Consider the following 27595-nt stretch of genomic DNA (forward strand, 5'->3'; position numbering starts at 1 on the left):
AGGACTAGGGACTCGACTTGGACTCGTGAGTAAGGACTTGTGAACAATAAGAGTCTGAACAGAATATTGTCAAATACCAGCGGTGAAAATCCCAGGTGGAGAAGGGCTCAGCTCCATCACTTCACTAACCCCACCTGTTCACCCAGCAGGCCTCCTACCACACAGCCACATGTCCTCTTTGGCTTTTAGCGCTTCAACCTCACTACTACTACTACTACTACTGCTACTGCTACTGCTAATACTGCTACTACTACTACTGCTACTGCTACTACTGCTACTACTGCTACTGCTACTACTACTACTACTGCTACTGCTACTGCTACTACTACTACTACTACTATTATTACTACTACTACTATTACTACTACCACTGCTACTGCTACTACTACTACTACTACTACCACTGCTACTGCTGCTACTACTACTACTATTACTATTACTGCTACTACTACTACTACTACAACAATAACTACTACTACTACTTCTACTATAACTACTACTACAACAACAATAACTACTACTACTACTACGACTACTACTATTATTACTACTACTACAACAACAATAACTACTACTACTGCTACTACTACTACTACTACTACTACTACTACTACTTTCGGCTGCTCCTGTTAGGGGGCGCCACAGCGGATCATCTGTTATCGTCTCTTCCTGTCCTCTGCATCTTCCTCTGTCACACCAGCCACCTGCATGTCTTCCCTCACCACATCCATAAACCTCCTCTTTGGCCTTCCTCTTCTCCTCTTCCCTGGCAGCTCCATATTCAGCATCCTTCTCCCAATATACCCAGCATCTCTCCTCCACACATGTCCACACCATCTCAATCTCTCCTCTCTTGCTTTGTCTCCAAACCGTCCAACCTGAGCTGTCCCTCTAATATACTCCTTCCTAATCCTGTCCTTCTTCATCACTCCCAATGAAAATCTTATCATCTTCATCTCTGCCACCTCCAGCTCCACCTCCTGTCTTTTCATCAGTGCCACTGTCTCCAGACCATATAACATAGCTGGTCTCACAACCATCTTGTAAACCTTCCCTTTAACTCTTGCTGGTACCCTTCTGTCACACATCACTCCTGACACTCTTCTCCACCCACTCCACCCTGCCTGCACCCTCTTCTTCACCTCTCTTCTGCACTCCCTGTTACTTTAGACAGTTGACCCCAAGTATTTAACCTCATACACCTTTGTCACCTCTACTCCTTGCATCCTCACCATTCCACTGTCCTCCCTCTCATTCACACATAGGTATTCCATCTTGCTCCTACTGACTTTCATTCCTCTTCTCTCCAGTGCATACCTCCACCTCTCCAGGCTCTCCTCCACCTGCACCCTACTCTCACTACAGATCAAAATGTCACCCGCAAACATCATCGTCCATGGAGACTCCTGCCTGATCTTGTCTGTCAACCTGTCCATCACCATTGCAAACAAGAAAGGGCTCAGAGCCGATCCTTGATGTAATCCCACCTCCACCTTGAACCCATCTGTCATTCCAACCACCCACCTCACCACTGCTACACCTCCCTCATACATATCCTGCACCACTCCTACATACTTCTCTGCAACTCCTGACTTCCTCATACAATGCCACACCTCCTCTCTCGGCACCCTGTCGTATGCTTTCTCTAAATCTACAAAGACACAATGTACCTCCTTCTGACCTCCTCTATACTTCTCCATCAACATTCTCAAAGCAAACATCACATCTGTAGCACTTCAAGCTCACTAAGACTAACAAAGGGATTCCTACATATAAATAATACAGCGCTAACATTAAAGACACTAGAACGACATCAAACTTTATCCGACACCTAAAAACTCTATGTTGAAAGCTTGGTCATGTAGCCTAGCTAGCATCGTTAGCATGTCACATGTGTCACCAGGGGTGTGAAGAGAAATACATAAACGGATATAAGTCAGTACTCATTATTACTACCACGATGACACACAGCACCAATCAGTCAGCACAAACTCTTTCCCTCAAGCATGTTAGACATCATATTGGACGGGGACTCGGATACCAAGGGAAATGTTTCTACAATATATAAGATTATCCAACTACTGGCTCATCTTCCTTGGACAAAATAAAATCAGCCTGGGAACAGGAATTAAACATTGAGCTCACTGAAGACTTGTGGAAACATTCCTTACAGTGCATTCACACCACCTCTCTTCCTCAGGCCTCGCCTTATTCAGTTCAAAGTGTTACATCGTTTACATTACATGAGAGAGAAACTGTCCAAATTCTGTCCCAATATCGATCCTACTTGTACAGGTGTATTAGGGGACCGGAGGGTGTGATCCAATTACCGGGGTATCACACCACTCAGCCCCCCTGGGAGAGTGTACTCTAGGGTGCTGGAGAGGAGGCTCCAACCGATTTTCCAACCTCAGATCCAGGAGGAACAATGCAGATTCTGTCCTGGCCGTGGACCAGTGGACCAACTCTTTACCCTTGCGGAAGTGCCGAGGGAGATATGGGAGTTTGACCAGCAAGTCTACATGTGTTTTGTGGACTTGGAGAAGGCTTACGACTGTGTACCCCAGGGCACTCTGTGGGGGTACTGCGGGAATATGGGGTACAAGGGCAGTTACTACAAGCCATCCGGTCCTTGTATAACCAAAGTGAGAGCTGTATCTGTATTCCCAATACAAAGTCAAACACGTTTTTGCTGGGTGTCGAACACTGCCAAGGTTGTCCCTGGTCTCTGATTCTGTTTGTGATATTCATGGACAGGATCTCAAGGTGCAGCCAAGGTGTGGAGTGTGTCTGTTTTGGGAACCTCAGAATTGCATCTCTGCTCTTCGGCAGGATGTTGTGTTGCTGTAAAGCCCACTGAGGCAAATTTGTAATTTGTGATTTTGAGCTACACAAATAAAATTGACTTGACTTGAGCTGACCAGGGAGACGCGGCTGATGATGAGATGAGATGTATTAGGTGCCACCTGAACCCAGTCCCAGTTGGGCACATGTTTTGGGAATGTCCATCTTTGACTAGATTTCGGGGTCGTATCTTCGAAGCTTTCTCATATATTTGCTGTAAAACAAATGAACCCAGCCCAATCACGGCCATTTTCGGAGTTCCCAGTGAGGGCGTAGACATCACTACATCCCAAGCTACCTCTATAGCCTTTGCCTCACTTCAAGCCCGGAGACCAAGTCTCCGCAATTGGAAGTCTGATAAATCCCCATCATTCACAAGTGGGATCAAAGATGTGCTTCTTTACTTCCATTAGAAAAACTCAGATACAACAGATGTAAGTCCCGTCAGAAACGTATGGATCTCCGCTCTCCCTTTCTAGAATTCACTCCTGCTCTGTCTCTTTTACAAATACCACAATAGATCTCTTTCCTCCCAATTACAGCAACCATGCTTTTATTCTAAGTATTAGGACCAGGAATGGACGATGCTTTAATAATTCAGGATAATGTAGCTGGAACAAGTTCCTTAATCATGTGTTACTGTCGATGAGCCTGTCCACCTGTACTTAAATATGTGTACTGAGATATGTGGGTATATATATCTCGTTATTTGTGTTTACGTATGTGTATACTGTATATATCTGTGTGTATATATGTGTGCATGTTTATGTGCATATATGTACTTAGCACTAGGTGTCTGAGTATTAAGTGGTTCTAACTGTAACAAACAAAGCCCCTTTGTTTTCATTCATCTCATCTCATCATCAGCCTCTTCTCCGGGGTGGGGTCGCGGTGGCAGCAAGCTAAGTAGGGCACTCCAGACGTCCCTCTCCCCAGCAACGCCCTCCAGCTCCTCCTGGGGGAACCCAAGGTGTTCCCAGGCCAGATTGGACATGTAGTCTCTCCTGCGAGTTCTGGGTCTACCCCGAGGTCTCCTCCCAGTTGGATGTACCCAGAAAACCTCCAAAGGAAGGTGCCCAGGAGGCATCCTAATCAGATGCCCCAACCACCTCAACTGGCTCCTTTCGATGCAGAGGAGCAGCGGCTCTACTCCGGGCTCCCTCCGGATGTCCGAGCTCCTCCCCCTATCTCTAAGGCTGAGCTCAGACACCCTACGGGTGAAACTCATTTCAGCCACTTGTATCCGTGATCTCACCCTTTAGTCACTACCCAAAGCTCATGACCATAGGTGAGGGTTGGAATGAAGACTGACTGGTAAACTGAGAGCTTTGCCTTCCGGCTCAGCTCCCTCTTCACCACAACGGTCTGGTACAACGTCCACATTACTGCTGATGCTGCACCAATCCACCTGTCAATCTCCCGCTCCATTCTACCCTCACTCGTCAACAAGACCCCAAGATACTTGAACTCCTTCACTTGAGACAACGACTCATCCCCAACCCGGAGGGAGCAATCCACCATTTCCCGGTAGAGAACCATGGCCTCAGACTTGGAGGAGCTGACTCTCATCCCGGCCATTTCACACTCAGCTGCAAACCGCCCCAGTGTGCGCTGGAGGTCAAGTTCTGATGAAGCCAACAGAACCACATCATCTGGGAAGAGCAGAGATGCAATTCTGAGGTTCCCAAAACGGACACACTCCTCACCTTGGCTGCCCCTTGAGATCCTGTCCATGAATATCACAAACAGAATGAGAGACAAGGGACAACCTTGGCAGAGTCCGACACCCACCGAAAACGTGTTTGACTTTGTGCTGAGAATGTGGACACAGCTCTCACTTTGGTTATACAAGGACCGGATGGCTTCTAGCAACTGCCCTGGTACCCCATACTCCTGCAGTACCCCCACAGAGTGCCCTGGGGTACACGGTCGTAAGCCGTCTCCAAGTCCACAAAACACATGTAGACTGGGTGGTCAAACTCCCGTGCCCCCCTCAGCACTTCCACAAGGGTAAAGAGTTGGTCCGTTGTTCCACGGCCAGGACAGAATCCGCATTGTTCCTCCTGGATCCGAGGTTCGGATCCAGGACCATTGTTTTCGTACATGTTTAACTGATGATTTTTCCTCACACACACACACACACTCACACACACACACACACGAAGAAGCACATGCATGTGCATGTGCAGACAACCACATTGGGAAAAGCATTCAGTCACAAACACACAATAATCTGTAAAGCTCTCGTTCAAAAGTCCTGAGACTAAACAGGAAGTCAGCGAGACTTCCAACAGCTTCTATTCTGATGCAGATTTCCAGACTCAGCAGACTGTCAGACTGTCTGTAGGTGTGAGCGGTCGGACAGCTCGTTGGAAGGTCATGCGTTGACCTCCTGTTATTGTGGTTGTGGAAGGTCATGGGGGTTGTGAAGGGTTATGACCTACCTCTGCGTAGCAGGAAGGGCCTGGTGTAGTCCCAGCTGGCGTTGTCGTTACGAACCACGTTGAGTCTGCTGGGCTGCAGGGCAACAGAACACAGCACCACTGTGTGCAAGTGTGTGTGGATGACAGAGTGTGTGCAAGTGTGTGTGGATGACAGAGTGTGTGCAAGTGTGTGTGGATGACAGAGTGTGTGCAAGCGAGTGTGTGTGAGCATGGTTGTGAGAGCACTGCGTGTACGTGTAGGTTGTGTATTTTTGTGCACACTGACTGTGTGTGTGGGAGGATTATGAGTCTAGGGGGAAAGGACGTGCGGGTGTGAGGATGTATGTGCGTGTCTGTTTGCTGTGTGGGTGTCAAACATCTGAGTGTATGACAGCGCTGCATGAGTGTGTGTGAGTGCTAAAGGAGCACTGTGTGTGTATGAGTGTGTGTTTACCCGGGCGTACTCAATCTTCAGGGTGCAGCAGCCGGCGTAGATGTCGGCGCCATTCAGCGCCAGCTTGGCTTTCTGGGCCAACTCCACCGACTCAAATGTGCCAGCTGTCAAGGAAAACCTCTGAGCATCTGTGTTTTACAGACTGGTTCAGTGCAGCAGACCAGTCTCTCTACTGACTGGTTCACTGCACCAGACCAGTCTCTCTACTGACTGGTTCCCTGCACCAGACCAGTCTCTCTACTGGCTGGTTCACTGCACCAGACCAGTCTCTCTACTGACTGGTTCACTGCACCAGACCAGTCTCTCTACTGGCTGGTTCACTGCACCAGACCAGTCTCTACTGGCTGGTTCACTGCACCAGACCAGTCTCTACTGACTGGTTCACTGCACCAGACCAGTCTCTATTGGCTGGTTCACTGCACCAGACCAGTCTCTATTGGCTGGTTCACTGCAGCAGACCAGTCTCTACTGACTGGATCACTGCAGCAGACCAGTCTCTACTGACTGGTTCACTGCAGCAGACCAGTCTCTACTGACTGGATCACTGCAGCAGACCAGTCTCTACTGACTGGTTCAGTGCAGCAGACCAGTCTCTCTACTGGCTGGTTCACTACAGCAGACCAGTCTCTCTCCTGGCTGGTTCACTGCAGCAGACCAGTCTCTACTGGCTGGTTCACTGCAGCAGACCAGTCTCTCTCCTGGCTGGTTCACTGCAGCAGACCAGTCTCTACTGACTGGATCACTGCAGCAGACCAGTCTCTACTGGCTGGTTCAGTGCAGCAGACCAGTCTCTACTGGCTGGTTCACTGCAGCAGACCAGTCTCTACTGACTGGTTCAGTGCAGCAGACCAGTCTCTACTGGCTGGTTCACTGCAGCAGACCAGTCTCTACTGACTGGTTCAGTGCAGCAGACCAGTCTCTACTGACTGGTTCAGTGCAGCAGACCAGTCTCTACTGACTGGTTCAGTGCAGCAGACCAGTCTCTCTACTGGCTGGTTCACTGCAGCAGACCAGTCTCTCTCATACTTCACTTCACTGCCAGTGTCCGTGTGCCACTCAGACTCAGACTCCTAGAACTGAACAATCCTGGAAACATATTTATTATAATAAAAATGATTTTGACTTTCTACTTGATATATTTTTCCTGAGGTCTGTGTCAAGTGTCACGGTCAGACACCCAGCAAGTCAAACTCCTGGTCTGTAAAACCACATTTAGGGAATAACTTCAGCCAGACTTTCTCGACGTGGACATGTGACCTGCCAAAACAAGAAGGGAGCTTCCAGGAAGAACAACAAGAGATGCCATCTCTCTTTTCTGTCCAACCCCAGCGCATCCTGTGATGTCACATCCTGTGATGTCACATCCTAGACCTTTCACAAGTCGATCGCCTCCCTCTTGCTCTCTTTTCCGAAAAATATCACAAAATGCCAAAATGAACAGCTGACAGTGATGAATTTAACTTCACCATTAAAATGAACCGGGGACAAACACTGGACAGGCAAACGAAGTCTCCCTAAAGTCATTTACACCTCCCGAACACAAGGAGTCACACCCGCCTCCGTTGACACCAGCTCACTCCTGCCTCACGGCCTCCTCACAGCTGGAGACCATCAGCCATTAAAACATGGAGGGAAATAAATGTTGGTCGTTTTACCCCTTTTTCTCCACAATTCTGCCCGGCCAATCACCCCACTCCTCTGAGCCGTCCCGGTCTCTGCTCCGCCCCCTCTGCTGATCCGGGGAGGGCTGCAGACTACCATATGCCTCCTCCCACACGCCTCCTCCCATACATGTGGAGTCATCAGCCGCTTCTTTTCACCTGACAGTGAGGAGTTTCACCAGGGGGACGTAGCACGTGGGAGGATCACGCTATTCCCCCCCCCCTCCCCGACCAGAGGAGGCGCTAGTGCAGCGACCAGGACACATATCCACATCCGGCTTCCCACCCGCAGACATTTGTGTCTGTAGGGACCCTCAACCAAGCCGGAGGTAACACAGGGGTTCGAACCGGCGATTCCCATGTTGGTAGGCAACGGAACAGACCGCCATGCCACCCGGATGCCCCTGATAAATGCATATCTAACCACAGGGAGACTGCCGGCCTCCTCTGCTCCTACTGTCACAGCTGGATCCGAAGAGACTGCAGTGGATCCTGAACCGACTCAACACTCATCCAGCTGCTTACCTCCTCCAGTCACAGCAGCCCTGCGTGTCATGTGACCCCCTTCAACCGAAGGCCGCATGTGTGTGTTAATCCCCCCTGCAGTGAGCAGAGCTGCAGATGGCACACACACACACACACACACACACACACACAGACACACACACACACACACACACACACACAGACACACACAGGAAGGATATTCTACCATGGCCTGGATGCCGTTTCGTTTGAAGATGACGATTCGCAGAACGCTTCCGACAGGGTTACACACGGTGTACAGCACATCCTGACACACACACACACACACACACACACACAAACACACACACACACACACACAGATAGACAGACAGAGAGACAGACACACAGACACACAAACAGACACACACAGACAGACACAGGCACACAGACAGACACAGACACAGACACACAGACACACAGACAGAGACAGACACAGACACACACACACACACACACACACACACAGATAGACAGACAGAGAGACAGACACACAGACAGAGACAGACACACACACACACACACACAGAGACAGACAGAGACACACAGACAGAGACAGACACAGACAGACACACACAGACAGACACAGACAGACACACACAGACAGACACAGACACACAGACACACACACACAGACAGAGACAGACACACACACACACACACACACACACAGACAGACAGAGACACACAGACAGAGACAGACACACAGACACACACACACAGACAGAGACAGAAGGAAGAGAGACAGAGAGGTGCATATTAATATTCAAAACGAGTGTAAATGTGAGTAAAAATACTTTAAGCAATATTTTCATGAGCTGGTGTAGCGTCTCACCTCACCATAAAAACCAGGAAAACAAAACCAGTAAAACAAAACCAGCATAACACAACCAGTAAAGCCAGTAAAACAAACCAGGAAAACCAGTAAAACAAAGCCAGTAAAACAAAACCAGTAAAACAAAACCAGTAAAACAAAACCAGTAAAACAAAACCAGGAAAACAAAACCAGTAAAACAAACCAGGAAAACCAGGGAAACAAAACCAGTAAAACACAACCAGTAAAACAAAACCAGGGAAACAAAACCAGTGGAAGAAAGCCAGTAAATGAGCCAAGGTGTTTTGACCTGGACTGAGGTAAGCCGAGACATGAAGGATCAAGCCGAAGCGGGGCAGCAGGTGTGGGTGTTCGTTGACACCTCTCCACTTTGTGCTGTGTTTGGTGCAGCGCGCTGCTGCTCTGCAGAGGAAGCAGCACGAGTGTGGAACTGCAGGTGTCAGCACCCTCATAAACAACACAGTGGCACAACGACACACTATTTCTGAGTGATGAAACCACATTTCTCACGCCAAATGAACCGATTCATCATGCTGAGATTTCTACTGAGCATCCAGACGCTTACCAGCACGTTTCCCTTAACGGGGTTCATACAGGAGGCAAGAGGCGCCGTGACTAACGGGCCGGCTGGCAAGTATTTCTAACAACTGAACAGACTTTACTTCTGTTTAGGTTCAAACTGTTCCACGCAGTTGTATGGACCGTGGACGCGTTATACAAGAAACAGGACACAGTCAACCTAAGGCCAGGATGTGCAGAACTGAGCATGACCGGGTTAAAGGGGAGGAGCCTCCGACGTCTGCCACAGGCAGCGTGGGGATCCCTGCTGAGATCCCCACGCTTGTGAAAGACAAGAACTCACCGGAATACTGTTGTTGGGTCTCCTCTAGAGCATAATGAGCCATGACAGCAAGATGTCTGGTACCACTTTAAATTACAGGCTATTCATTACACACACACAACCAAGTTACTTATGAGTAGAATAGATGAGACAGATGAACTACGACGAGTAATATATGAGTAAAATAGGTGCTTTACTGCGCACTACCAGAGAGTATATAAGAATTACCAGTTAAACCTGTTTACATTAATAAAACTGACTTGCAGGAACACACCCAGTCTGTCATAGGCTATATTAACAAGTGCATAGATGATGTGACTGTGGTCAAAACTATCAAGAAGCGGGCCAACCAGAGACCCTGGTTGAATGGGGAGGTCCGTTCACTGCTGAAAACCCGAAATGCTGCATTCAGATCTGGAGACACTGCAGCATGCAGACTGGCCAGGAGGAATCTGTCCCGGGGTATCAAGGAGGCGAAGAGGCTGTATGGACAAAAGCTCAACAGCCGCTTCATTGATAATAAAGACACACGGCTCTTGTGGCAAAGTTTTCAAGCAATAACTGACTACAAGCCCCCACCCCTGCAGGCATGCCATAAAGACCCCCCCCCCACCAGACAAACTCAATGACGTTTTTGCACGTTTTGAGGTAACCAACAACAGACGCGCATAGACACTTCCACCATCACCAAGTGACCAGGTACTCCAGCTGTCTACAGCTGGGGTAAAGAAGGCCTTCGCCAGCGTCAACCCACGCAACGCTGCAGGGCCGGACAACATACCCAGGCGTGTTCTTAAGGGCTGCACAGAGCAGCAGAAAGATGTTTTTGCAGACATCTTCAACACCTCGCTCAGTCAAGCAGTAGTGCCCACCTGCCTCAAAAGTGCCACCATCATTCCCCTGTCCAAAAAGTCAAACCCAGCCAGTATGAATGGCTTCCATCCTGTGGCCCTCACTCCCATAGTTACGAAGTGCTTTGAGTAGCTTGTCATGCAGCACATCAAGGCCTGCCTCACTGAAAACCTAGGTCCCCTACAGTTTGCATATAGAGCCAACCGATCCACGGAAGATGCAATATCTACCACACTCCACCTCACTTTATCGCACCTAGAACGGAGGAACACCTACGTCAAGATTCTCTTCATTGATTTCAGCCCAGCATTTAACACCATCATACCACAACAACTGGTGGAGAAGCTGAGGTTGCTGGACATGGACACTGACACTGGCACCTGCAACTGCATTCCTGATGTGGAGGCAACAGAGAGTCAGTGTGGGCAGATCAAATTCCATCTTAGTGAGCACAGGTTCACCTCAGGGCTGCGTCCTGAGCCCCCTTTTGTTCACCCTGCTAACCTATGACTGTAATGCCATATTTGACACCAACCACATCATCAAGTTTGCAGATGATACAACAGTAGTGGGTCTCATCAGCAATAATGATGAATCTGCGTACAGGGTGGAGGTGGAGCAGCTAACGGCATGCTGTGAATCCCACAACCTCTCCCTAAATATAAGCCAAACAAAGGAGATGGTGATTTACTTCAGGACGGCCGGCAGGCACCATTATACGCCGCTGACCATTGATGGTGCCACTGTGGAGAGGGTCTGTAACATCAAGTTCCTGGGAGTGCACCTGGCAGATGACCTGACCGCAACCATTAACACCTTGGCCATCATTAAAAAGGCCCAACAGCGGCTCCATCCCCTCCGGAGACTTAAAAGGGCAAGTCTCAAAAGACTTAAAAAGGTAAGTGGGGGGTAAGATGTATTGGGGATGGTATATGTGTATTTTTAATATTTGATTTCTTTTATATGGAGGGGTCTGCAGACTGGTAGCCATGCCAAAGCCTACAGGTTCCCTCCTTACTTTGATTTGGTGGGGCCTGTGGGATGGAAGCCATGCAAAAGCCTGTAGGTTACTGCACTATTGTACTGTCTTGTCGATCTGTGGTGGTTTTTGAACTGGATTTGTTTGATTTGGTGGGGGGCCTGTGGAATGGAAGCCATGCTAGAGCCTACAGGTTACCTCACTATTTTCTGTCTTGTCTATCTGTGTTTTAAACTTTATTTTTTTTTTTTATAAATTTATTTCTGATTTTTTTCCCTTTTTTCTCCCAATTTAGTGGCCAATTGATCCCTATTTTAATTCAAACACCCACCCTCGTATTGCATGCGTTCGCCAACTGCATCTCTCCGGCCGGCAGTCTCGAAGGAAAGCGCCTCCCCACTTTTGTGACAAGGCGAATCCAAGCCGAACCACTGTTTTTCCGACACACACAGAGACGCATTCACATGACGAACACAAGCCGACTCCGCCCCCCTCCCGAAGACAGCGTTGCCAATGATTGCTGCTTCATCGAGTCCGGCCATAGTCGGATCTGACGAGACCGGGGCGCGAACCCCAGTCCCCAGTGGGCAACTGCATCGACACCAAGCCGATGCTTAGACCGCTACGCCACCGCGGACCCTGTGTTTTAAACTTTAGTTGAACACCTTGTATCTTGTGTTTTCTTCTCGTTCTAATGGTTATGCATATATCTGTGTAAATATGTAAAAAGAAAGATGCGTGTTATGCACATTTTTCATATAAAATCATAATTTCAAAATAAAAGAGGAAAAAAGGGCAATTCTCCACATTCCAGCCCTCACAACCTTCTACAGGGGCACCACTGGAAGCATTCTAACCTACGGTCTCACTTCCTGGTTCACTAACTGCAAAGTGACTGAACAACACCAGCTGAACAGGACAGTGAAGACAGCTAGCAAGATCATTTGTGCCCCTCTCCCCTTGCTGTTGGGAGATTTACCATCAATGCTGTGTTTGCAGAGCCTCCAGCATCATTAAGGACCCCCACTACCCTTCTCACAACCTGTGTTCCCTCCTGCCGTCTGGGAACAGGTACAGGAGCATCTGCGCTACATCCAGCAGAATGCTAATAAGCTTCTATCCACAAGCAGTCAGAACCATTAACAAACTGTGTCCCCCATGGTCATGTAATAAATGGCCTGCCATTCCAAGATGTTTTCCATTCATCCTGGTATTTTATTGGTTCTACTGGACAGTTCTACTCCCTGAGGGTATTACCGCTCCACTCTGCCCTGCTCTGTTGGACTCACCGTGGTGATTGGGTACAGTGGGTTCTGGATGGACAGCAGCAGAACCTTGTTTCCACTTTTGGGGTCATCGGCGTTGGTGGGCCTGGTGATTCTCTTGCTGGTGGAGAAGTTGAAGAAGGCCTGCTGACCAGCAATGTAGACAGGTTCCCTGGCGCTGCACGCTACGCATTGCTCTGCGCTCTCCATGCCGTCAAACTCCACCAGCGCCTGGCGCTTGAATGGCATCATCATCACATAGCTGCAGCACAGAATGGAGGAGAAGGAGGAGTTTACACCGCCTGTTTTTATTTGTGCTCACTTGTTCCATGTAAAAGAAATCTGACCCGAATGTATCAGGATGAAACAGGGATGTACCTTCTAAATAATCCCCCCCCTTTTCTCCCAAATTGTACCTGTCTAATTACCCCACTCTTCCGAGCTGTCTGGGTCGCTGCTCCACCCCCTCTGCTGATCCAAGGAGGGCTGCAGGCTAACACATGCCTCCTCCGATATACATGGAGCCGCCAGCCGCTTCTTTTCACCTGACAGAGAGGAGTTTCACCAGGGGGACGTAGCACGTGGGAGGATCACGCTATTCCCCCCAGTTTCACCTCACCCCCGAACAGGTGCCCCGAAACCAGAGGAGGTGCTAGTGCAGCAACCAGGACACATACCCACATCTGGCTTCCTACCTGCAGACACGGCCAGCTGTGTTTGTAGGGACGCCCGACCAAGCCGGAGGTAACACGGGGATTCGAACCAGCGATCCCAGTGTTGGTAGGCAACGGAATAGACTGCCACGCCATCCGGACGCCCTGACTTTTTCTATTTTGTGTCTGTCTCTTAGCCGGTTACTGTCGTCCGAATGGCAGCTAAACAAATCCGCCATGCCGAGGGTCTTGACTCTCCCGGTTTAGGGAATAGTCATTGTAAAGATTCTTTTACCTCATTTTAGATGCAATCAAATGAATGAACCGAATGTTGAGGAACTCTCGTACTACGTACAAACAAATGCGGCAAGGATTTTATGAAATCCACATTGCTAGCATACCTGTGCCACTGATAACCTCCTCAGGTGAAACTGCTTTACAAGAAGAAGAATCTTTACCAGATGTTGCCAAACTTCTCCAGAGCGTCAACCAGGTCGGCCTCCACCACCGCCTCACAGAGACCCCGGACATGGACCACCGGAGACGGGGCAATCCTGTGGCTCTCCTGCCCACCATCCTGGAGCCAGGGAGGTATTAATGGGGGGGGGGGGGGTTAGAGAAACGGATGAAAGAGTGAAAGAGTGAAAGATTTTCTGACATTTATGGTCTTTGTATCATACAAACAACAATGTGTTCACTGCGTCTGGTGACCTTTCACCTCTACTGCTTCAAAAACCCAAAAGACACGAGCGCAAAATGTCAACACACACCAACAAACCAAGAATCAGGAACCACTTTATTTGTCATTTCACTTCCTGCACTTGCGCACATGAAATGAAACGAAATGCTGTTTCCCAAGCCCACTGCAGTACAACACAAAGACAACAACAAAACTGGTCCTCGGAGTTACAGACCGAGTAGCGGATCTTTTCAAGGTTCTGACAGGACATAATATCGTTCAGCCAGCAGAGCAGTGAAGGACAACATGTGGCGTTTGGATGGGGTCAGGTGTGCGTCATCCTTGCCAGTGGTGCTAAACAGGGTGGCCAGAGGCTTGGGTTCTAGTTTAAAACTGAGGGTTAGGGATCAGTTTTGGAAGTTCTAGTTTACAATTAAGGGTTAGGGATAAGGTTTGGAAGTTCTAGTTTAAAATTAAGGGTTAGGGATAAGGTTTGGAAGTTCTAGTTTAAAATTGAGGGTTAGGGATCAGGTTTGGAAGTTCTAGTTTAAAATTGAGGGTTAGGGATAAGGTTTGGAAGTTCTAGTTTAAATTTGGGGGTTAGGGATCAGGTTTGGAAGTTCTAGTTTAAAATTAAGGGTTAGGGATAAGGTTTGGAAGTTCTAGTTTAAAATTGAGGGTTAGGGATCAGGTTTGGAAGTTCTAGTTTAAAATTGAGGGTTAGGGATAAGGTTTGGAAGTTCTAGTTTAAATTTGGGGGTTAGGGATCAGGTTTGGAAGTTCTAGTTTAAAATTAAGGGTTAGGGATAAGGTTTGGAAGTCCTAGTTTAAAACTGAGCATTAGGGATAAGGTTTGGAAGTTGCAGTTTAAAACTGAGGGTTAGGGATAAGGTTTGGAAGTTCTAGTTTAAAATTGAGGGTTAGGGATAAGGTTTGGAAGTTCTAGTTTAAAATTAAGGGTTAGGGATAAGGTTTGGAAGTTGTAGTTTAACATTGAGGGTTAGAGATAATGTTTGGAAGTTCTAGTTTAAAATTACAAGATTTGGAAGTTCTAGTTTAAATTGAGGTTTAGGGATAGGGTTCAGAAGTTCCAGTTTAAAACTGAGGTTTAGGGATAAGGTTTGGAAGTTCTAGTTTAAAACTGAGGGTTAGGGATCAGGTTTGGAAGTTCTAGTTTAAAACTGAGGATTAGGGATGAGGTTTGGAAGTTCTAGTTTAAAATCGAGTGTTAGGGATCAGGTTTGGAAGTTCTAGTTTAAAATTGAGGGTTAGGGATAAGGTTTGGAAGTTCTAATTTAAAATTACAAGATTTGGAAGTTCTAGTTTAAATTGAGGTTTAGGGATAAGGTTTGGAAGTTCTAGTTTAAAACTGAGGGTTAGGGATAAGGTTTGGATGTTCTAGTTTAAAACTGAGGGTTAGGGATAAGGTTTGGAAGTTCTGGTTTAAGATTGAGGGTTAGGGATCAGGTTTGGATGTTCTAGTTTAAAATTGAGGGTTAGGGATAAGGTTTGGAAGTTCTAGTTTAAAATTGAGGGTTAGGGATAAGGTTTGGAAGTTCTAGTTTAAATTGAGGGTTAGGGATCCGGTTTGGAAGTTCTTGTTTAAAATTACAAGGTTTGGAAGTTCTAGTTTAAATTGAGGTTTAGGAATAGGGTTTAGAAGTTGCTGCTCTGTGTGTGTGTGTGTGACTGCTGCTCTGTGTGTGTGTCTGTGACCGCTGCTCTGTGTGTTTGTGTGTGTGTGTGTGACTGCTGCTCTGTGTGTTTGTGTGTGTGTGTGTGACTGACAGCAGGAAACAGATTAGAATAAATGGCAGCTCTGCTGCCTCTGACGTCATGGAGACAGGCTGTTGCAGCAGAAGAAGTCCTCGAGTCCTTGGTGGTGCTGAGTCCAGGTCCTCCTCTGTGTTGGAGGATCTACAGAACTTGAACCTTGCCCTGCAGGTCAGGGGCTGCTGTTAAATAACCGTATGTACCGCGGTACCGAGACCCGCACCGTTTCACCCAGAGAGCTGCAAGTGAGCAGGTTCTCTCAGCAGAGTCCGGTTCCACAGGAAGCCCTTAAATAAAGCCCACGTGTCCTACATGTCTTTCCTTCCTGATTGTCTCTAACCACCAACCTTTACTGAGCAGCCAGCCCAGGTCTCACTGAGACAGGACATCCAAACCACACCAACACCATGACGGCAGGGACAGACAGGCCCCGGACCCACAACCTCCACGCCCACATCCAACACATGACTACACATGAAGGTTAATCCACCTCCCACCACCCGGACTCTACCCCAAGGGTTAAGTACTCATACTATACTCCTATATAAGTACTCCTATACTTACCCCTTACCCCCAAGGGTTAAGTACTCATACTATACTCCTATATAAGTACTCCTATACGTAACCCCTTACCCTCAAGGGTTAAGTACTCATACTATACTCCTATATAAGTACTCCTATACTAACCCCTTACCCCCAAGGGTTAAGTACTCATACCATACTCCTATATAAGTACTCCTATACTTAACCCCTTACCCCCAAGGGTTAAGTACTCATATTATACTCCTATATACAAGTACTCCTATACTTAACCCCTTACCCCCAAGGGTTAAGTACTAATATACCCTATATAAGTATACTGTACTCCTATATAAGTACTCATATACCAGTATACTCCTACATAAGTATACTATACTCCTATATAAGTACTCATGTACTAGTGTACTCCTATATAACTATACTGTACTCCTATATAAGTACTCCTGTACTTAACCCCTTACCCCCAAGGGTAAAGTACTCATACACCCCTATATAAGTACTCATATACTCCTTTAGCTTGGCTTTGCAGACGATCAATGCATCTTGACAATGGAAACATCTCTAGCTGGTGGAGAACCAGAGAACTGCATGTGGAGTAGCGCCCCATGCTTTAACCAAACATGCACAGCTGAAACCCTAAACCCTAACCTATAAAGGATGGGCTAATGGGGCCTCCCCTCAAACTGCACCATCTTTTAATCAGGGGCCGCTGAGCAGGTTTCAGACGTTGAAGAGACTACACAGCTTAAATAACAGTGACTTTTATAGACTTCTGCAGGTACGCCATCACATGAAGGCTTCAAAAGGTATCTGAAATACTTTACTGAAGGTTTTTGTTAGTGCCTATAGGACGGCTTCAGGGCTTGAAACAATCTCTAGGCTATGCAGGGGGCTTCAGGAGGCTAAGATAGCAAGCACCACCTACATGAAGCAAACACGGGGAGGCGAAGCCAACAGCTCCATTCCTGAGGAAGTCTGGACAAAGTATACTGCGAATCTCAGTGGAGGATAAAAAGCTCCACCTCATGGAGATAACAAGCTCCACCTCATGGAGATAACAAGCTCCAACTCATGGAGATAACAAGCTCCACCTCATGGAGATAACAAGCTCCAACTCATGAAGATAACAAGCTCCATCTCATGGAGATAACAAGCTCCATCGGAGATAACAAGCTCCACCTCATGGAGAGAACAAGCTCCACCTCATGGAGATAACAAGCTCCATCTCATGGAGATAACAAGCTCCATCGGAGATAACAAGCTCCAACTCATGAAGATAACAAGCTCCACCTCATGGAGATAACAAGCTCCACCTCATGGAGATAACAAGCTCCACCTCATGGAGATAACAAGCTCCATCGGAGATAAAAAGCTCCACCTCATGGAGATAACAAGCTCCACCTCATGGAGATAACAAGCGCCACCTCATGGAGAAGCTCCACCTCATGGAGATAACAAGTTCCATCGGAGATAACAAGCGCCACCTCATGGAGATAACAAGCGCCACCTCATGGAGAAGCTCCACCTCATGGAGATAACAAGCTCCACCTCATGGAGAGTGTTTGGCTGGAAGAGTCTTAGTAGGTATTTTATCACAGCTGTTCACACATCTCACCACTCGGGCTCCTCCAGCTGCTCCCGGGAAGCCAACCACCACCACTTGTGTTGGGCCTGGCCAACAGTACATACCTTTTTGTGTAAGATTTATATATGTGACTATATATGGGACAAAAATTACTTTTAATTAGGATGAACTCCTCTTTGGTCTATTACATGCACCACCCACAAACATTACTACAACTACTTATTTCAGAATCAGAACCAGAATCAAAACCAGAATACTTTATTCATTACAGATGCTCACGCTCTAGTAACTAAACACTAACAATCCAAAGGAGGTGAATCAAGTGCAACTGGACTTGGTATATATCTGTGAAGACGTTTCGCCTCTCATCCAAGACGCTTCCTCAGTTCGTGCCTTTCTGACTAGACCAAGCTAGTCTGACTGGCTGCTGATGAGACTCAGAATTTATCCTCTAGGAGTCGTTGTCAGAGCTATAGATGTCCATGGCTCTTTGTGATCCGATGTTTAGCAGCGACGGTCATTGGGGGTGTTAGTTTGGACTTCATTGTTCAGTGGTCATGAGAGTGGTTGGAGCCGTTAGTGAGCGACTGTTGTTCTTGGAGGCTAGGCTTCTTGAGTCTCCTGGGTAGAGATGAAAGGACGGCATTGTAAGTGGGAGATAGGTGGTGTCGCAGACCTCCTCCTCTGTTGAGGGATGGTTTTTCCAGTTTCACATAGATGGCTTCCTTCACCCCTCTTTCAAACCATCTATCTTTCCTGTCCAAAATGTGTACGTGTAAAAACTAACAAGACACAAGATAAGAAAATAGAAACAAATAGAAACAAGAAAAACAGAACCAAATAGAAATAAAAGATAAATAAGAAATAGAAATAAGAGCAAAATATATCAGCAAGCATGGTGCACATACCACCCTATCTATGCTGCACTACCGCAGCACACAACAAGCAGCAGGAACAAAACCCGACAGGGCCGGTCCAATGACCATTAACTCAGAGTGTCTGACCCTCTGAGTCTGAGGGAGGAGTTGTAAAGTTTGATGGCCACAGGCAGGACTGACCTCCTGTGGTGCTCTGTGGTGCTTTCGGCAGAATGAGTCTCTTACTAAAAGTACTCCTGTGCCCAACCAGCACGTCATGGAGTGGGTGGGAGACATTGTCCATGATGGCACGTTACTTTAACAGCGTCCTCCTCTCAGAGACCGCCGCCAGAGAATCCAGCTCCACCCCCACAACGTCACCGGCCTTGCGGATCAGTTTATTGAGTCTGTTTGCATCCGCTACCCTCAACCTGCTGCCCCAACACACAACAGCAGACAGGACAGCACTGCCACCACAGACCCACACCACCCCCCGAGCACTGGATATCTGGACTACTGAGTGCCGCTGCTAGAAAAGCAATTACAAAGAAGTGGCTTAAACCAGGCAGCCCGCCTGCAGAGGACTGCTATGATGTCATTTATGACGTTTTGTGGTGGGAAGAATCACATTCTCCATGAGGCTTCAGGAAACTACATTTGAGGAAATTTGGAAGAGTGGAAATTGTATATTTCCACAAAACGTACTTCTTTTGTTTGAACTTGTTTATGTAAGTATGGTTTCTGTGCTATGTTCTATTGCTGTGTTCTATAATGGAAAAAGAAAGTTCATCCAAACTTACTGAGGTGTTGTAGTTAAAGATACACTTTTCCTCCATGTTGTTTCCTTTGTACTTCATGTGTTCAGCTTTTACATGCTGTAGTTGTGTAGTTTTTGTTTATTTTATTTATCTTGTGTGTCTCGCCCTGTGTTGTGTTCTTCACTGCTCCTGCGGCAGAAGCCACTGCCTCGCGGGACAAACGAAGGTCTGCTGCTGCTACTCCACCCGCAAGTTAGTCGCAGGTTATGATCTCCATGTTGACGCAGACCAATCTCACCATCTGATGGCGTGATGGCAGACTTTAACTTCATGTGTGTTTAGGGTTATTCACCAGCACACAGGGCAGAACAACTGACTCAGTGACGCTGTGCTGAGCCATCGTGCAGAACAGCGCCACCTGCCATGCAGACCGCGCCCTCACTGACCTCACATTCCTCCAATATGCTGATGACTGTCTGCTGTCGACAGATACAAGAGGCGGAAGGAGCAACAAGACACCCACAACGACCAGCTCAATGCGCCATATCCCGCCATGTACAGGGTCTCCCTTCCTCTTCCCCTCTCCTTCACCCCCACCCCCTGCCACCCCAGGAGGTGAGAGGAGGCTGGTCTGATAAAACGGAGACAACATACCAAAACACCCACGCTGCTCTGTAACCATGGCAGCACAGCCTCCGCTTTGTGTATGGAAAGGGTGTGTGTGTGTGTGTGTGTCTGGGAGGGTTGTTAGCATGATGTTAAACCAGTCATTGTCAGAGCCAAGTCCTATCTGTCGCGTTCCTTCCCCCTGTTTTCTTTTCTTTCCATCGCTGACGGAAAAATGAGCCACCACACTAAACTCCAGACAGATCTGGTTCGACATCGAACAGGTCTCGGACTACACAAATAAACAGTGTGAAATATATCTATCCTTGTCTGTCCATGGACAGACAGACAGAGCTGGCCAGACATCTGGTCATCTGGACGGTGTACCAGAGGGGAGGGGGGGGGCATTTTCATATGCAAGTCGTTTGTTCCTCAGAAGAGACAACATGACGCATCATGTTTTATATAAAATGTCCTAGTGATGAATGATATGGTAGACAACTTCTACATGTGTGCTTCCACACACGTGTCCAGGACAGCAGACTAGACGCAGACGGAAAACTAACGGCTAGAATCATCTCCACCTGCCGCGTTTCAACCACGGCCAGCAGACCCAGAGGGTTTGGATAAAATACTTGTGGAAACGTCTGCTGTGGACATCGGCCCTCACACCGGTCCATACTGTCAGACATGGCGGAGGCAGGGTCATGAGGAGGGGTTCGTTTTCCACAGGGAGGAACCTGTTTCCATCAAGCATGAGAGCAAACAAAGACAACTCCTTATAGAGAAGCTGCTGCAGTCAGACATCTGTGGAGATCCAGGTTTCAACAGGACAAGGACCCAGAAAACACAGCAACGGCTTCTCAGGTGGGGCAGAAACCACACGGGATGTGTTTTTGGCAGTGAGGGTCATTTGCTGTTGCTAAGCAACCACAGAGTTTCCTGTCAGTCGCTTGTGTGCCATCGTTAGCTTTACATGAATTAGTCTACACAGGCCGTCCGACTCATCATCACCGCGTCACATCTCCTCTATCAGCTGGAGCTGCTACCTACACCACTGTTCATCGCTCTATAACACGCTCTCGCTCTTCCTCCGCCATACGTGTTGTAGCGGCGGAGCTGAGAAGGCCCACCCCACAGCTCATCTGACCGGACAGCAGAGAAGAAGCGATGGTGACACCGGATGTTTTGCTGATCAGAGAAGATTTTTCCGTTGAACACATTCAGCACATTTCTCCAGAAACATGAGGCATGCCGGGCAGACAAGCAGAAAGCAACAACACAACTAGCAGTTCCACGACAGGGAAAGGCGTCTTCCACTGACACGAGAAAACACATCCAGGGTGACCGCAGCCTTAAAAAGGGTTCATACTCTGGAAAAGCACAGCCCAAGCTTGGACCTCAGTCCCAGGGAACGTCTGTGGTGATATGAACCTTGCTGTCCACATTATGATGCTTTCAACCTGAGATGTTCTATCCAAATCAACCCTGACTTCCGGGAGGATATAAGAGAAAAAACATGTCATCTTCATGATCTTTATGTGACCTATTTGTCTTCAACATAGCTGAAACTCAGGCAAGAGTATGTCTGCTGCTTGCCAGATGTTTGGTGAACTGGTCAACGGAAAGTGAGTTGAGCGTGAGTGAAGTGGTTGGAAACAGTTCTGTGGTCAAGTCTCTTCCTGTGTTCACAGATGAGTTGAAGATAATACCGCAGCCAGCGACTTCACGCAGCTGGATTAACCTTCATCACCCATTTTATCTAAAAACAACTCAGCCCTGTTCACACTGCAGGGCAGAAGCTTCACTCAGCCTGATGAAACAAGTCACCTTCATCCATCCCTGAACAGCCGTAATGAAACAAGTCACCTTCATCCATCCCTGAAGAGCCGTAATGAAACAAATCACCTTCATCCATCCCTGAAGAGCCGTAATGAAACAAGTCACCTTCATCCATCCCTGAAGAGCCGGATGAAACAATTCACCTTCATCCATCCCTGAAGAGCCAGATGAAACAAGTCACCTTCATCCGTCCCTGAAGAGCCGTAATGAAACAAGTCACCTTCATCCATCCCTGAAGAGCTGCAATAAAACAAGTCACCTTCATCCATCCCTGAAGAGCCTGATGAAACAAGTCACCTTCATCCATCCCTGAAGAGCCTGATGAAACAAGTCACCTTCATCCATCCCTGAAGAGCCAGATGAAACAAGTCACCTTCATCCATCCCTGAAGAGCCAGATGAAACAAGTCACCTTTATCCATCCCTGAAGAGCCGGATGAAACAAGTCACCTTCATCCATCCCTGAAGAGCCGTAATGAAACAAATCACCTTCATCCATCCCTGAAGAGCCTGATGAAACAAGTCACCTTCATCCATCCCTGAAGAGCCTGATGAAACAAGTCACCTTCATCCATCCCTGAAGAGCCGCAATGAAACAAGTCACCCTCATCCATCCCTGAAGAGCCAGATGAAACAAGTCACCTTCATCCATCCCTGAAGAGCCTGATGAAACAAGTCACCTTCATCCATCCCTGAAGAGCCTGATGAAACAAGTCACCTTCATCCATCCCTGAAGAGCCTGATGAAACAAGTCACCTTCATCCATCCCTGAAGAGCCACAATGAAACAAGTCACCTTCATCCATCCCTGAAGAGCCCGGTGAAACAAGTCACCTTCATCCATCCCTGAAGAGCCGTAATGAAACAAATCACCTTCATCCATCCCTGAAGAGCCGTAATGAAACAAATCACCTTCATCCATCCCTGAAGAGCCGCAATGAAACAAGTCACCTTCATCCATCCCTGAATAGCCTGATGAAACAAGTCACCTTCATCCATCCCTGAAGAGCCAGATGAAACAAGTCACCTTCATCCATCCCTGAAGAGCCTGATGAAACAAGTCACCTTCATCCATCCCTGAAGAGCTGCACTGTAACAAGTCACCTTCATCCATCCCTGAAGAGCCGTAATGAAACAAGTCACCTTCATCCATCCCTGAAGAGCTGCACTGAAACAAGTCACCTTCATCCATCCCTGAAGAGCCGTAATGAAACAAGTCACCTTCATCCATCCCTGAAGAGCCGTAATGAAACAAGTCACCTTCATCCATCCCTGAAGAGCTGCACTGAAACAAGTCACCTTCATCAATCCCTGAAGAGCCTGGTGAAACAAGTCACCTTCATCCATCCCTGAAGAGCTGCACTGAAACAAGTCACCTTCATCCATCCCTGAAGAGCCTGCTGAAACAAGTCACCTTCATCCATCCCTGAAGAGCCTGATGAAACAAGTCACCTTCATCCATTCCCGAAGAGCTGTAATGATACAAGTCACCTTCATCCATCCCTGAAGACCCTTAATGAAACAAGTCACCTTCATCCATGCCTGAAGATCCGTTTCTTTTCAGCATTCTCAGGGATCCATCCTGACATCATGGTGTCTCACACCGTGAATCAACCTGCCAGGAGCTACACATACATCACCGCCCCAGGACACTGAGGGGCAGTGTCTCCCGGAGACTCTAATCACGGACACTTTATATTACAGTGGAGACATTTCACTCTATCATTTTACTGAGATGCTGAGAGGCAGCAGTGGCAACATGAAACCAATCGAAACACCCTTTTCTGTATATCATAAAGAAGATCCACCAATCACACGTTCAGAGCCACATAGCCTCAGTTCTGTTATCTAACACACATGAAAGGCCATGACTCCCGAGGCGGTGGATAGGCCATGTGTACAAGCATCGCTAAAGTAGGAACAAGACCAGGTCCAAACCAGGCATATGGCTGGACCATGTATGTTCAATACTGGAAATTGTGGCCAGTTTGTTAAAGGGACAGTCAGTGGTAGTGTCTGTAATGTGAATTAATTAATTAATTAATTAATTGATTAATTCATCTTCAGCCACTTCTCCGGGGTCGGGTGGCATGGTGGCAGCAAGCTAAGTAGGGCACTCCAGACGTCCCTCTCCCCAGCAACACCCTCCAGCTCCTCCAGGGGGACCCCAAGGTGTTCCCAGGCCAGATTGGACATGTAGTCCCTCCAGTGAGTTCTGGGTCTACCCGGGGGTCTCCTCCCAGTTGGACGTGCTCGGTAAACCTCCAAAGGAAAGCGCACAGGAAGCATCCTAATCAGATGCCTGAACCACCTCAACTGGCTCCTTTCGACGCGAAGGAGCAGCGGCTCTACTCCGAGCTCCCTCCGGATGCCTGAGCTCCTCACCCTATCTCCAAGGCTGAGCCCAGACACCCTACGGAGGAAACTCATTTCAGCTGCTTGTATCCGCCATCTCACCCTTTCGGTCACTCCCCAAAGCTCATGACCATAGGTGAGGGTTGGAACCAAGATGGAAGGTGAATTAATGTGAAGTCCTGCATATTAAATGTTCATCTGCAGTTTTTCTGTAGTGGTCCCAGTAATATGTGTTGTTAAAGTGTACTGAAGTAGCACATCACATGACGTGGTTAGGCTATGCTGGAGTAAAAAAAAGGCTATAAATACAGTTGCAAGAACAATACTTTCCACTCACATCTCGGTTGTTTGATTTGAAAGAGATGCAACTCTAAGTATAACTATTCTAATGATTTGTTAACTCCCCCTTCCCTCCTCTTCCACCTGTTTCTATCTGCGGATGTCTCATTTTTCTAAGACTCCCTCTGTGTTGACAGACCACTTCACAAAGACTGGACTGTGGCCGCTGACAGCACCATGAACTGTGCATCACCTTCAACCACTACCTGCACCGTCTCCAGGTCCCATTCACAACCACTACCTGCACCAGGTCCCATTCACAACCACTACCTGCACCGTCTCCAGGTCCCATTCACAACCACTACCTGCACCAGGTCCCATTCACAACCACTACCTGCACCGTCTCCAGGTCCCATTCACAACCACTACCTGCACCGTCTCCAGGTCCCATTCACAACCACTACCTGCACCGTCTCCAGGTCCCATTCACAACCACTACCTGCACCGTCTCCAGGTCCCATTCACAACCACTACCTGCACCGTCTCCAGGTCCCATTCACAACCACTACCTGCACCGTCTCCAGGTCCCATTCACAACCACTACCTGCACCATCTCCAGGTCCCATTCACAACCACTACCTGCACCGCCTCCAGGTCCCATTCACAACCACTACCTGCACCAGGTCCCATTCACAACCACTACCTGCACCATCTCCAGGTCCCATTCACAACCACTACCTGCACCATCTCCAGGTCCCATTCACAACCACTACCTGCACCGTCTCCAGGTCCCATTCACAACCACTACCTGCACCAGGTCCCATTCACAACCACTACCTGCACCGTCTCCAGGTCCCATTCACAACCACTACCTGCACCGTCTCCAGGTCCCATTCACAACCACTACCTGCACCGTCTCCAGGTCCCATTCACAACCACTACCTGCACCGTCTCCAGGTCCCATTCACAACCACTACCTGCACCATCTCCAGGTCCCATTCACAACCACTACCTGCACCGCCTCCAGGTCCCATTCACAACCACTACCTGCACCAGGTCCCATTCACAACCACTACCTGCACCATCTCCAGGTCCCATTCACAACCACTACCTGCACCACCTCCAGGTCCCATTCGCAACAGATGTTGTGCTGATGACACTACAGCCCCAACATGCTCATAAAGCTTTGCAGCCGAGTGCAAGTTGCCTTTGGTTTGTGTCTGATTGCAGTTATCCACGTGGCAAAGTGTAAATGGTGGCTTTGCACCGACAACTCAGTAGGCAGGTTCAGCGTCATCTTCGATGTCATCAAGTAAATGGTAAAGGGACTGTATATACTATACTAGTCTACCGACCACGCAAAGCGCTTTACAATGTATGCCTGCCATTCACCCATTCACACACACACATTCAGACACTGATGGTGGAGGCTGCCACGCAACGCACCAGCCTGCTCATCAGGAGCTGTTAGGGGTTCAGTGTCTTGCCCAAGGACACTTGGACACACTGCTGGGGATCGAACCGGCAACCTTCTGATTACTAGACGACCCGCTCTACCTCCTGAGCCATGTCCCACCCCGTACACGTATAGCAAGACTTGTTTGACAGGCGGGTACTGAGCCCTGGTGTTGAAACGGCACCGATGATAAATCATTCAAGACCGTATTGTTGATGAACGTCGTCGACATTGACGGTTCTGATGCCGGTGTTGGAGAAATGTATTTATTTAGGCTACATAAAGCTTATCTTGGCCCCTTTATCTCACCAACTCTGCTTTTAATTTGCAATAAGATTAAGACATTCACCTATGATGCATGTTGCTTTTCCCAATCAAGCAGAGCGAGAGAGCGAGAGAGCGAGAGCGAGATCTCTCTCAGAGCCTGCCGCATGCACGAGCTGGCCGGGGGGCGGGGCCAGCCCTCTGTCGCTTCTATCTCCAAGACGTGCACGCACACACACACACACACACACACAGAACCACAGAGCCTGCTCACGGGGAAAGTGGCGGGGAGAATTTGGGTTATACGTCACTAGGGTTGACGCTGGCGATGCTCGTTGCCACAAATGCAAAAAGTCTTTTGCATGTAAGGGCGGAAACACAAGCAACCTCTCGAAACATCTAGCGAAAGGGCATCAAATGTAGGCAGAGAGATGCAGTTTTCGAATGCCTGGCTCGTAGTTTGCCTCTCGTTGCCTCACCCACCTCTGCCACAGTACAGACAGCATGTTAAATGTCCCACCAGAGACAAAAACCCTCTGGATCATTGCTACACAACATTAAAGGACGCCCATCACTGGGTCCCCCGTGCAGCCCTGGACCTCTCTGATCACCGTCTGATTCATCTCATCCCAACCTACAGGCAGACACTACCATCTGCAGAGCCTGTGGTTAAAACGGTGAGGAAATGGACCAGTGAGTCAAAACTGGAGCTCCAGGCCTGCCTCCACTGCACTGACTGGGGTGTTATGCTTACAGGCTTTGGGGTGTTTTTGAGGCTGCATCTACAGACCTGAACAAACTTACTGACACTGTGACATCTTACATCAGCTTTTGTGAGGACATGCGTCTGCCCACCAAAACCTTCTGTAGCTTTAACAATAATCCCTGGTTCACAGCAAAACTCAGGTAGCTTCGTCAGGCCAAAGAGGAAGCCTACAGGAGTGGAGATAGGATCCGGTACAACCAAGCCAGAAATACACTCACAAAGCAGAGCAGAGTGGCAAAAAGGTGCTGCTCTGAAAAGGTAAAACAGGTTTTCTGCCAACGACCCATCATCAGTCTGGAGAGGTTTGAAAGACATTACCAACTACAGGAGACCCCCCCCCCCCCACACACACACACTACAGGGAACCATCAACTGGCTGGCGTTCTAAATGGGTTTTACTGCAGGTTTGAAAAGCAAACTTTCACACCCCTCCCCCTCTCCAGCCACAATACACGACCAACTGCCCTCCTGCTAGCCCCCATTTTCTTATCATCTTCATCTCTGC

The 27595-nt window shown here is 48.1% G+C and overlaps 1 protein-coding gene across 1 annotated transcript in view; it reads right to left on the reverse strand.

Annotated features, from left to right (window-relative positions):
* The window catches only part of LOC130112274 (heterogeneous nuclear ribonucleoprotein L-like), a 65726-nt gene that overhangs the window by 28661 nt on the left and 9470 nt on the right, over window positions 1–27595 (reverse strand). Inside the window, exons 2-6 of the mRNA XM_056279565.1 lie at window positions 13791–13909; window positions 12704–12941; window positions 8090–8175; window positions 5722–5818; window positions 5289–5361 (exon numbers count right to left, since the gene is read on the reverse strand). Of these exons, the coding sequence (XP_056135540.1) occupies window positions 5289–5361; window positions 5722–5818; window positions 8090–8175; window positions 12704–12934 (487 nt within the window). The 5' untranslated portion in view covers window positions 12935–12941; window positions 13791–13909. The remainder of the gene's footprint in view (window positions 1–5288; window positions 5362–5721; window positions 5819–8089; window positions 8176–12703; window positions 12942–13790; window positions 13910–27595) is intronic.

This window comes from Lampris incognitus, chromosome 5 (genome assembly GCF_029633865.1).
Source record: "Lampris incognitus isolate fLamInc1 chromosome 5, fLamInc1.hap2, whole genome shotgun sequence".
NCBI lineage: Eukaryota > Metazoa > Chordata > Actinopteri > Lampriformes > Lampridae > Lampris > Lampris incognitus.